A 12,548-nucleotide genomic window follows, 5' to 3' on the forward strand; every position below is an offset into this window, starting at 1 on the left:
AAGGCAGCATCGACATTAATTTTAATTGCCCCTCTAGCAGGCATAACCCAATTCTTACTCCTTTCCACCTGTCTCAGAAACACATCTCCTCTTCTTACCATTATCTGCATCCCAGAAATCACGTACCATTCTCATAGCTCTTCCCACACATCCAATAGCATCCACCTCCTTACCTTCAAAAACGAATTGGCACCTTGACTTCCAGATATCCCAGCAGATTATAGCAAAAAGGGCACAACTATAATCATCAGGCCCCTCCTTAATTTTTAACCACTCGTCCAACCATAAGTCAACCCTCTTCATACCTCTCTCATCGAATCTTAATGATAAAGGGGACCCAAACCAGACCTGCATGGCCCAGGACACAGAAATAACATGTGTTCAATTGATTCAGCTTGGCATCTACAGATATCACAGACTGGTGTATTTGCACATTTCCTTCTAAACAATGCCTCTCGGGTTGCCAAGGCTCCATTAAGTACCCTCCATAGGAAATGAGCAACTTTTGGAGGAATCTTCCATTTCCAAACCACATCCCAAATCACTCTAGGAGTCTGATACGAGCTACCAGGTCTCCCTGAACCCTTTCTGTCCTCTTTATCTTTAACCACCCTTGAATCTGGAAGCATGCCTCCTATGTCCACAATCTCGATTCAAAGATTGAATTCTGAAGGTTTCGTCAATGGGCATCCGATTCGCCACAGTTTCCCGAGAATCGCTGCTTCGTGGACTATGTGAGTTTCAATTTTCTGTTTGCTTGAATTTTATGTTATTTTATTCTGAGATGATCTTGTTGCTCGAAGCTAATCAGAGGTGGTTTCTGTTATCTCTCTAACGTCCACAGGACAATGAGAGATCCTAAAAACTTCAGTAGCGGAATGAAGAATACCATGGAAGACCTGTCAATGCAGCTTTCAATTTCAACGCCACCCGCTCATAAGGTGGAAACTCTAAGGTCTGGCGATCTCCGTTTCGATCGATTGCAACCCTCGGATCATGAATTGGTTGGAGAGAAGATTCTTGAGTTTGGCCAATTTGTTGCTCGAGATGCCGTGCTTGATGAAGAGTATTGGGTATGTCATGAATTGAAACTGAAAGCCTGAAACTATATTATGGAGCTTGATGGAGTTTTCGCTTGCTTTTGTACATGTTGATTTATTTTTGCGATTTTTTTAATGCGACGGCAGACAGCAGCCTGGTTAAGGGCAGAAAGTCACTGTGAGAATCCAACGCTTGCGCGCCATGACATCCGGTATACTAGAATGATCCTTTCATAAGCGTCCTCAGTTTTCACTTTCAACTTTCATTTATTAATAGGATAGGATTGGTAGCACCTTTGCGTCGTGAAAAGAACAATGACGAGTTTAGAGATCACTTGTGTTACTTTTCTAAAAGCTCACAATCAACTAAAATCAAGATGGATATTAAATAAATTCAAGCTTTGCTTTGAATTATAGTGAAAAGTTGGATGCACTGAATCTTGCTATGCTTTTTTCAGACACATTCATAATTACAAAATGAGATTTGCAGACCAGGTAGGGGTTTGTGCTAATAAATTTGTTCATTGTTAAACTATGTACAATGAGATTTCTTTCATGAATTTCTAAAGACGGGCTTCCTATTACCTAGGAATTTAATGCACTAAAGAAGCGGTGCCAAATGCAAAATGAGCAGAAATGCACATGCATTATTGCGGTAAAAATTATCATATCTTCTGAATCAGTTGAAAATGAAAGGCTGCAATTTACTAATATTGCGCTGATTTTATGCAAAGTAATGATTAGCCCTGAATGTGTGCGTTTAACCTTACGTTGTTTGGAGTCAAGTTTATCAGGTGAAGAAGGAGCATAAGAATGTAAAACGCCCGATATTGAAGAGCGTCGTAGGAACGCTTGATTTGAATATCCGATATTTGCTGCGGGGAGAGACTTTTCCCGGGGTATAGTACTTCCTTCTTATTGAGATACAACTACGTCTTCTGACCTGTCTAGACGGATTTTGATGCTCTGAGGCATTTGGTATGTCATTGTCTTAATTTTGACACCTTAGTCGTTTTGCCGAGGCAAATAGAAGGTCGCTCTTGCAAAACCGGATGTTTAAACTGAGTTTTCTTAATGTCATTTACTCCAACGGATAACCAAGCATGCACCAAATCTTATACCCTTGCATTCATCCCGGCACCATGGAAGGGGAAATGACATGACAATGTACCAAGTTCCATAACTTCGATGTATTCATTTGTGCAGGAACGGGTTAAGGCTCCTCGATTTTGCAGCATCGACAGAACAGCACCGAGCAGATATGGCTACATTGCAAACGTATGTGTTGCGAAATCAGCTCGTCGTCAGGGCATTGCAAGCAACATGTTGTACTATGCTGTTGCATCAGCAAAAACTAATGGTAGTTTTAAAGTTGGAGAGTAATTTGACTCCTATAGTATACAACTGACTGATGATATGTCTGTGAATCATGAAAGAGAACTTACCGTATATTCCATGATTTATTGAGCAGGTGTGGAACAAGTATTCGTTCACGTGGACAGAAATAACACAACTGCACAGAATTTGTACCAAAAGATAGGCTTTGAGGTAAGCTCAACACAATCATTTCTACTTCTTGCACTGATCTCTTTAAGAGTATTCCTTCCCTACAAAAAGCAGTAATGCAGCTTCCTTCGCCTTTTCAGATGGTTGTTATGGCAAATTCTCAATTATCGAAGGAACAACTATTCTTGCTTCGTCTACAGACATAAATACTCTGCATTATTTTGTTTCTGAACAACTGTAAAGTTCAAACGGCTGTACCTCCTCTCTCTCCGCACTTGTTGGGAGGTATAGCGCTATAGTCTGTATTGTAATTTAGGTTTTCATTTCTTTTTTCTCCATTGTAAAGGAAAATGGTTTGTCAGTCTGTATTCTTCCTGAATCAAGTTTCAGAAAGACCAAACAAGTGTATGCTTTCACAGGTTCAAGAAAGCAACGAGTGTCACGCTCGGGATGAATCTCCAGAGAAGAACAAAAACATATATTGCAACCCCAATAGTAATCAGAACCCTAGTGCTTACCTCCGCTTTCTACTTGCTCTTTTTATATGTCGTTTCCTTCTTTTGTGTATGTGATCAATATCACTCAATATGCTGAATATGAAGAATCACTGGCAGATTATGATACTTTCCAGAGAGAGAAAGATAATTAGTTTATACAATTGACTGGGCTGGGACCAAATAAAATTTATGTAAAAGCCTAAAAGGCAAAATCTACTCCTGCAAATAGAACAATAGAGTGACAGAGTCAATCATGGAGAAGCATTTACACAAGGGAGGCACCAGAAAGGACAACCTATAAGTCAAGGAGAACTCTTCAGTTAGAGCCACGGTAATGAAGAGTTTTTACTGTGCGAGTTCAAGTTTGTAGTTCTGGTTATGTCACAGGCCACTCCTATTTTTCATCAAGTGGCTGGAGAATAACGCAAAGCACCCTGCCGTTCAGGATCAGCCACTATGACATGTTGCAGTAAAGGAGACATAACGCAACCAATGATCTTAACCTCCCGATTTGAGTGGCCAAACAGAAAATTTTCTGTTATCTGCAAAAATCTCCAACATGTAAATGTCTTCTCCGACGAATTATTTATCTATTCTCTATAATACATCAACTCGGTGAAATCCAATAAGGCAGCAAGTGCTCCATATTCATCTATCTTAAAATTAAATTTTTCAACACATATTTTTTCCAATAAAATAGCAGTCAATCGAATTATAAATTATGCAACTCTCGTCTTGTAAATAGTATAGGACCTGGGTACATCCAAATACTTTAAGCAGTCTCAGCGACAAGCAGTTATCGACGATGAAGCCCAAATGAGCATCTGTGAAATTTCTGCACCATGATAGGTCCAGAGTATGCAAATTTCTTGCACGGCTGCCAAGGGACAAGGCTGTGTCATGGCCAACCTGTCACGCGTAAACCATATAATCAAACCTTGGTTCACATTGATCAACGTAACAACAGTACGAGGAAGGGAGCCCAGTGAAAGGCTTTGACAAATACTAAAAATATATATATAAAAAGAAAAATCACACGATAACCCAAGAAAAGTGGCACCACTGCTTATGACTCATGAGCAATGTGATTTCCGTAAATTTTATATTGATTTTGATTATATTGATGATTAGAAAACATGGATTGATGAACCAATGCGTTTACCAATTACCAAAAAGCAGCCTTATCAGCAGAGGAGGTTCCATGTGCATGCCCAGCCAAAGGAAGCTTGGAGACAGGAGGGAAAAAACGTACCTTTTCCACGTTATTGAGTGAAAGTTCTTTCAAGCACGCTCCCGTGGTCTCCAGAAAAGCCGCAATGGCTTCATCACTGAGATACAAAAGATGTTCAATTTGTTCAACTCTTTGGAGACATAGACATTGCATGCTAATAAAATACTACCTCTCATTTTTAATATAAGACACAGTTGACTAATTTGATGAGATTAAGGAAACTAAGTAAATTACTTGCTTATAGCATATATTTACACAATCTCTCTAAAATATTTATATGCATCATTAAATTATATATCAATCTCTAAGTCAGATAAATTAGTTTGGACAGAAATAATTATTATAAATACTTTAAGCTAATATATTTACCTTTATTAATTTTTTCAAATTAGTCAATTGGATCTTATATTAAGAACTGGAAATAGTATAGTAGTATATATTTTTGGTCTTTTTTCCCCAAAACAAAAGATGAATACAAGATGTTTTCAATTTCCTTAGTACATATGAAAAGCTAAATGGCAATTCAGAGATTTCTAACAGTACATATAGATGGAAGCAAAGAAAGCTGTCCTAAAACTTTAACAAGCTAGAAACTCATCTGAGTCAACTCTGTAAATGAGCAAATTGGTAACAGTGACAGACAAGAATGGCAAAGCATAAATAAGAAGTGCATGATCAAAATTTAAACGTCAGGTTAACATATGAAGCCCACCAAATGCAAAATGATGATATGATGATGATGAAACACAAGAGAGAAAAGAGAGGAGGGGCTAAACCTGAATTGATTGCGGCGGAGTCTCAGTGTATGAAGCGCTCGGCACCCATTTGCAAGATATCCAATGGATGAATCCGTTAATTTGCACAAGTTCATGAGATCAAGTGAGCATAATCCAGGACAGAATTGAGCAATAATTTTAACTGATGAATCGGTCAATTTTCTACGCATCAACAAATAGAAATCAAACATCTAAGAAACAAACAGCTTCTGACAATAATCACAACTTAAGCAGACATTCAGATTTAACACATTGAATTAAATAGACTGGCACAAACGGTACTCACTCACAATCCTTCAAGACAAGTTCCTTCAAATTATGACCGCGTTCAGTCACAAAATTCTTGATAAAATCATCAGAAACAGTTTGGATGCCTGCCACTGACAAGACTTCTAAATGTTCAAAGCTCTGCAGTTCTGGCCCAATTAGTGCAGCATTAATGTTGGGGCAATCATCAAGATACAACTCTTTAAGAAGTGATCTTAATGAATTAGCCAAAACAAATACACTGTGAAATGTGAGAAGGGAGCATTGGCTAAGATTTATCGATCTAAGAGCCGGAGTGGAAGAAACTAGACTATGCAACCCCTTGTCTGAAAGACGGCATGCACCGCTGAGGGACAGACTAGTTAGTCTAGGTAACTGGTTTGGTGATCGTGCTAAAGTAGCAAGTACCACGTGATGTGGGGTGCAGCGGCCACACTGATCAAGTTGCAACACCTATTCCACAGGTGAAATGAATAAACTATTTCAAAGATCGCTTACAATTCAAATCAAGTGAAAAGGTGATACTTATAACAATATCAATCGAGTTAAGTCAAGTATAGTGAACATGGGCACTAATTGAAAGGGAGTCATCCAATATTGACCAGAAACCAAATTATTTGAAGGGCAATCAAAGTTAAGATTATCTTTTTATTCTTAAAAGCTGAGGCCCACCATATGAGTATTTCAGTATGTTAGCCACTTAACGGATTATCAGAAATACAGTTGCTGAAGGACAACAAGAGTTAAATTAAATCACATCCACTGCCTATGCCAAGCCAAAACGAAATTGGTAACAAAGCTCAAGTAAGCCTTTTCAGCACCCATCATAACACATAAAACAATCCTATGTATGCACGGCTTTTGCGTGAGTTTTTTTTTTTTTTTGGGGGGGGGTGTTGTGACAGCCAAATACCTCCAACATCTCTCAATACAGAACAAACATTATTTTCATGTTTATAGAAACCCCCAACATCTCTCAATACAGAACAAACATTATTTTCATGTTTATAGAAACCCCCTAGTTATTCTGCGATGCAAGTTAAAGATCATACTTAAAGAACATACTGAAACCTGAGTAAATGACACAATATCCAAAATACTGAAAAGTTTGAGTATCAAATAATTTAGAGAACATACCACCAGATTAGCAGTGTCACATGATTGAAAAGCTTTTATAAACTGTTCCTCAGTCATCCATGAGCAATCACTTAGTCGAATCTCTGTGGGGGATCCAGTAAGAAGAAGTTCCAAAAAGCGACTGTTCATTTTTCGAGAATCACAGACCAACTGACAAAGTTGGTGCTTCAGAGCATCTGGGACATTTTCAAGAGAAACAATTGCATCAGCATTCTTGGCAAGTAAATCAAGGCATAGTTCTTGCAGCGAGGGAGCCGAGACTCTAGCACGTATTTGCTCTTGATTACTCCTAGGAGCCCAATTAATGGATGCAGGTAAATTTTCTGAAGAGTTGCAGCTCATTTGCCTACTTTTCATTCCTCGATTTCTAATTGTTTTCGTGGCTGTGGAGAAAGGACCAGACCATTCTTCAATTTCATTTTCAATATTAGCCTTGGTAGAAGCATGAACATCTTTTTCAGCTGGTGTAAAACGAGCAAAGTGAGCAGCATATGCCTTTGCTATATCCCGGAAATTTTCCATGAGTTCCCTCCTCCGTGAAGCCCTGTCAGCATTTCTCCATTGTTTTTCATATTGTAAAGCTACATTACAAGCTAAATGTGACGCATCTAAATTTTCGATATCAATCAAATTGATGGATTCCGATTCTAATCCAAAATGACATTCATGAAAAACGTTGCGGAATAAATCGCCATTGTCCAATACTCTCTTCCCTTTCTCTTCTCTGCTGAATCTCCTTTGAACACCATCACCCTTATCATCCCAATTGGGTGCTTCATTCATACTTGCAGTAACAATGCCCTTTTCGTTGTCACCACGCAACTCTCCCATACCACTTTCATCAACTCCATCAGAATCCAATGGTAAACAATCAGCCGAATTCATAAACTCTTTTTTTACTGTGTGAATAGTAGTATTTTGTGTTTCATTTTCCAAGTCCAAATTCAATGCGCATTCTTTTCTAGTGCGTTTAGCACTACTATTCTCTTCGCTGGGCCCATCCTTCCCAGTCTTATCGTCTTCATGATTCACAGAATCCAACGCTCTCTTCAGTAAATTCTTTTCTGACTGCCAATTCAAGAAGCGTTTGGGCCGATCATCTCCCTCACGTCCCGAACTATCAAACAAGACTGCTTTTTCCTTCGACCCAGAACTCGACGAATCCGTTCTTGATCGGTCTTGAACTGTAAATGACGCAGTCTCACATATTTTCGAGTTGGGTTCCTTCAAAATGATCGCTTTCTCAACCTTTTCGTCGGTTTCCAAGACCTTCAACCCAGTGGAACCCAAATTCAAACCCGTTCCTTGATCGTCCAATCCACCCATACTAGGAGCACCAGGCTTTGCAGTCATTTTTCTATCCACCGAGAACCAAGTCTCATTCAATAAAGAGGGCGATTCTGTGGTCAAGAATCCATCAAAATCGAAATTGAATTCAGGCGTGCCACGGAAACTCCAAGCCGGGGAAGTAGAAGTGAGCCCAGTGATCGGGGACCCTGAGGTGGGTGGGTCGGTTTTGGGAGAATCAGAAGAAGGGGTAGGCATGGGCGATGGGCGGAGGTAAAGAGGGGTAAGGATCCGGATCTTCTCAGCGGCCATTTTCTCCTTTTCCCTCAGAAGCTTAATATCCTACCCGTCCAGTTGATCTAAGAGCCTGACACCTCATGAAGCTTTTTAGAATCGCATCTGAACCATCCATCTTGATATAATCCTGGCCGTTCATTTAATTGCATATTCTGCCAAATCGCTTCAGAGTTCAGAGTGCCATTTTCCGTCGAAGTTCACCCCCCCGGGCAATGTAGACAGGAAGCTCCGTCGTCTCGTAAACCATCGTTGGAAAATATGAGAGAATCTCCATAGCTTTGCTGAAAGTAGTTTCTTCAGGTATCTACATTACACCTTTTCCTCCATATCTTCTCTCTTCTTTCCCATCCCTCTCTTCCTCATTCTTGACGGTTGAATGTTCAAGTAAGCAGAGGTTCTTTCCAGAAAATTAGCAAGGTAATTGCAGTTAAATCAAAACCTTTTGTCTGCTACTGTTAAAATCTAAGATGACCTGTGCTGTTGTGGACGTATAAGCTAAGCTGTTGTGCTAAGATTCTTTAAAGCATAATTTTTGTTCTAATTTTCACATTGAGTTTCTTTTTGGCTTGCATCATATGATGATTTCATGGAATTATTATATTCTTGATTTATTTCCCCCATGATAAGCAATGTTGGTTTTGTATTGAGGAACATATATTGTAAACAAAGTTTGCAAAATTTCAATGAAGTCGATCGGTTGAATTTATATGGCAAAGTTGAGCAAAATTGCCTCTTAAGATGAGTAAAGTTGCCACTTTTAGTTTAGATGGAAAAATTATGTTGGTGAATTATGCATTTTTCTTCTATCATTTTGGTGAAAGGAGGTCTTCTAGTTTTGTTTGTATCTCTCTATATTCATGGTATTAGCAGTCCCATGATTTCTCTGTTTTTCAACAAAATCAAATGCGATAACATTCTCACCTTGGTTGAGTTGTTAATTGGCGCATCATGTTTTCTCCAGTTTTCTATGTACAATCAGTTAGAGTCAATATATTGGTGGTGGTGAATGTAATCTACAGATAACAATAATCATCCATCCACGACTTCGTCTTGCACAAATTTTGTGAGCCTTCAATACCTTCTGTTCTTATTTATGCAGCCATTTAAAGATATGATCGAAGAGACTAGGAACTGCAAAGCAGTTAACCAACATACTCACAGATGTTGGAGAGGAGTGAGTTTGAAGTTTTATTGTTTATTGCTTTTTTAAGTTCTTAGAGTTGCTGTGTAAATCTTTTTTTAGACCATAAAGTGTTCTCCCATGAGAGCTTTTGTGATATTGCCATTGGAAAAAGTTACAGAAGTATAGATAGATTGAGTCCAAATAATAATGATATACACATCTCCTAAACAAATAACGAGACCAAGTTTGCTACAAAAGCTACCTTTGGAAATGGCCAATTGAACAAAACATAACTTTCTCTTCCGTATTTAATGAAATAGAATTTGATACATATTGAACTGGCTGTCATAATGAACAAAACAGAATTTGTTGTTCTATGAAAGAAGATACAAGTTGCTGTCATGTCATACAAAATATAACTTGGTGGATTGAATGACTGAAGTGTTGGAATTTGAATTGTTATTGCAGGTGGTAGCTATATCAGCTCTCATGTTGACTAAATATTGTTGAGGCTATATAAAAGATGGACTTTCTGGACCTTCACCTGCCTGGAATTGATTAGACATTGTTGAAGTTGTTATGGAAGATGCACCTTCGCCTAAAAAGAAGGAAGAAATAAAAGAGCAATGTAGATGTCAGTGTAGGGTCATAAAAAAGTTGTAATGCAATATGTTTGATATAACAAAGTTGTCTTGTATATATGTAGTTTGCGCTCGAGAGATGTCTCATGTAATGCTGTAAATTTGGTTTTAGGATAGTTGATTCTTCTTCTGAACAATTGTACCAAAATTTGCAGCGAAGTTTGAAAAATACTTGTAGTCTCTTTACTTGTTACTTTACAGGCATCTTATTGTTCTCAAATAGATTTAAACTCTGGGTTCTCACAAGCTGAACCTTTTTTGTTAAATCAGGTTGTACAATGCTATTTATGAGCAAGATAAATCTCATTCCATCTCTGCTATCGCGCTTTTAATTGGACACTGTACATCTTCTCTCCATTCTCCGAAACAAACATGAAAGACATGGAAGATATCTAATAAAATGCCAAATAACTTGATTCAATAAATATAAAAGTATCCACGGGAAACAAAATAAAGCAATAAATAATGCTAATCCAGCCATATAACTTCAACCCATCGACTTCATTGAAATTTTGCAAACTTCATTTAGAATATATGTTCCTCAATACAAAATCAACATTGCTTATCATGGGGGGAAATAAATGAAGAATATAATTAATTCCATGAAATTATCATATGATGCAAACCAAAAAGAAACTCAATGTGAAAATTAGAACAAAAATTATGCTTTAAAGAATCTTAGCACAATTGCTTAGCTTATACGCCCATAGCAGCACAGGTCATCTTAGATTTTAACAGTAGCAGTCAAAAGGTTATAATTTAAATGCAATAACGTTGCTAATTTTCTGGAAAGAACCTTTGCTTACTTGGCCATTCAATAGTCAAGAATGAGGAAGAATGGGACGGAAAAGAAGAGCGAAGATATGGAGGAAGAGGTGTAATGTAGATGAATAAACTACTTTCAGCAAAGCTATGGAGATTCTCTCATATTTTCCAACAGTGGGTTACGAGACGACGGAGCTTCCTGCATTGCCCAGGGGTAGAACTTCGATGGAAAATGGCACTCTGAACTCTGAAGCGATTTGGTAGAATATGCAATTAAATGAACGGCTAGGATTATATCAAGATGGATGGTTCAGATGCGATTCTAAAAAGCTTCATGAGGTGTCTCTTTGCAGGCTGTTAGATCAACTGGACGGGTAGGATATTAAGCTTCTGAGAGAAAAGGAGAAAATGGCCGCTGAGAAGATCCGGATTCGGTAAAGAGATGGAACAGGAAGGAGGAAAGTTGAATTGGACGCGGATTTTGAAGAGGCCGTTAAAGATTGATTAAAAAAGTCAGGGATTTGAGTGAGAACATTTCCGAAGGACGTGAAAAACTGAGAAGTGAGAATTGAGAAGGCAGTCCGCGAAGATTAAGGAAGGAGGGAACGCAATAAATTTTGGAGGTACGCTGATGGCCCATTTGGTAGACTTCTACAGCTCTACGGTATATGTTTTTTTTTTTTTTTTTTTGCTTTTTGAAAATAATGCGTATGCTTATTTCATTCGGTGGATTTCCACTCTATTGTTTTTGTAAAATATTCTTTTATTTTTATATGTTTATTCGTTCCAGAAAAAGATTTTTATCCTAATAATATTCTATTAAAATATTCTTGACTTTTAAATTTTATATTTGACTTAAATGATCCCTTTCTTTACATATTTCAAAGCAAGGGACAAAGTGATCGTAGAAATCATTAATTTCTATCAAAGAAATTATAAAGAGGCATTTTTTTAAAACAAAAACAGAAGTTTGAAATTAATAATATTTTGAAATGGATGGAGCGTAGATCACCTAATTAGCAAATTTGAATAGATTAATAATATTAGTTAATAGTTAAACTAATTAATATGATTTTTTTTAAATACTCTAAGTACCTTGCTTAATTCTCTTCCTACTTTTGATTATTAATTAAGAAAATATCAATATGGTTAATTTGAAAAAACTTTATAGACATGTGAAATAGGTCTTACATATAGGACTAACATGAACTCATCAATTAGGTCTTATATAAAGATCATATGAGTATTAATTATTTACTTATTGTGCCATGGAAAACAATTTAATGTAATCTAACAACTAACAAATGAATCTAATAAAAATGAATAAGTCATTTTTATTGAATTAAGTTTAAAGTATACAATTGGTTCTTTGACTTTATATGAAGTTTTATTTTAATCCCTTAACTTTAAAAAGTATACTTTTAGTTCTTTAATCTTAAAATTGTTAGACTTAAATGATAATTTTTTATAACAATTATAGTTTTTTTAAAAATTAAACTTAATATATTGGTATTTGATAATATTTTATTAACATTTAAAATCTTGATATTCTTTTTTTATTAATAATTTTAAAATGAAAAAACTAAAAAAATATTTTTTAAAATTAGTGACTAAATTAAATTGTAAGAAAATTGACAAACAAAAAGTAAGTTCTTTCTTTGATCCACGTGGATGGTAAAGTTAGTTTATTATGACCGAGAAAAAAAAAAAGAAACAAGGAAAACATGTAACATACGGTAAGTTGTAACTTTATTCAAGGATCTTGTTTAATTTTTCGATTTTATAAAGTAATTTTTCAGTTTTTTAAGTACTTCTGAAATGATAGTTTTTTAAGTGAAACATTATAATTTTTAAAAAATGAAACTTAATATATTAATATTTGATATATTAATATTTAAGAATATTTTATTAATATTTAAAATTTTGATGGCGTCATTTTTGTCAATAAAACTAATGGAGTTAAGGTTTGTAAGTTTAAAAA

At 36.5% G+C, this 12,548-nt stretch overlaps 2 protein-coding genes across 2 annotated transcripts; one reads left to right on the top strand and one right to left on the bottom strand.

Moving 5' to 3' along the window:
- Nucleotides 1-650: 650 nt before the first annotated feature.
- On the top strand, nucleotides 651-3,063 carry LOC114741068 (uncharacterized). The gene is made up of 9 exons (XM_028929329.1): nucleotides 651-734; nucleotides 845-1,073; nucleotides 1,188-1,252; nucleotides 1,499-1,535; nucleotides 1,630-1,695; nucleotides 1,835-1,939; nucleotides 2,247-2,400; nucleotides 2,512-2,588; nucleotides 2,720-3,063. Coding segments are annotated over exons 1-9 (768 nt in total). The 5' UTR covers nucleotides 651-732; the 3' UTR covers nucleotides 2,753-3,063.
- A 74-nt stretch (nucleotides 3,064-3,137) lies between these two features.
- Nucleotides 3,138-7,125, bottom strand: LOC114741065 (uncharacterized F-box/LRR-repeat protein C02F5.7-like). Its single transcript, XM_028929327.1, has 6 exons — nucleotides 6,455-7,125; nucleotides 5,337-5,770; nucleotides 5,051-5,212; nucleotides 4,296-4,371; nucleotides 3,797-3,952; nucleotides 3,138-3,585 (listed from the first exon to the last, which is right to left on the bottom strand). Exons 1-6 carry the CDS (start codon nucleotides 6,974-6,976, stop codon nucleotides 3,448-3,450), a joined length of 1,488 nt encoding a protein of 495 aa, XP_028785160.1. The 5' UTR covers nucleotides 6,977-7,125; the 3' UTR covers nucleotides 3,138-3,447.
- Nucleotides 7,126-12,548: the final 5,423 nt, after the last annotated feature.

The sequence above is a fragment of the Neltuma alba genome, unplaced genomic scaffold (assembly GCF_004799145.2).
Source record: "Neltuma alba isolate B1F8T4 unplaced genomic scaffold, ASM479914v2 tig00003252_pilon, whole genome shotgun sequence".
NCBI classification, from domain to species: domain Eukaryota; kingdom Viridiplantae; phylum Streptophyta; class Magnoliopsida; order Fabales; family Fabaceae; genus Neltuma; species Neltuma alba.

Bases quoted from the DNA above. Each gene is read 5' to 3' on its own strand.
- LOC114741065 (XM_028929327.1), bottom strand. From the start codon at position 6,976: ATGGAAAATTTCCGGGATATAGCAAAGGCATATGCTGCTCACTTTGCT. The intron at 4,372-5,050 runs GTTTAGCCCCTC...TTTGTATCTCAG, and splicing joins CTCCGCCGCAATCAATTCAG to TGATGAAGCCATTGCGGCTT. The intron at 3,586-3,796 runs GTCCTATACTAT...AGATTTTTGCAG, and splicing joins AAGTATTTGGATGTACCCAG to ATAACAGAAAATTTTCTGTT.
- LOC114741068 (XM_028929329.1), top strand. The intron at 1,696-1,834 runs GTAAAAATTATC...CAAGTTTATCAG, and splicing joins AATGCACATGCATTATTGCG to GTGAAGAAGGAGCATAAGAA. The intron at 2,401-2,511 runs GTAGTTTTAAAG...TTTATTGAGCAG, and splicing joins TGCATCAGCAAAAACTAATG to GTGTGGAACAAGTATTCGTT.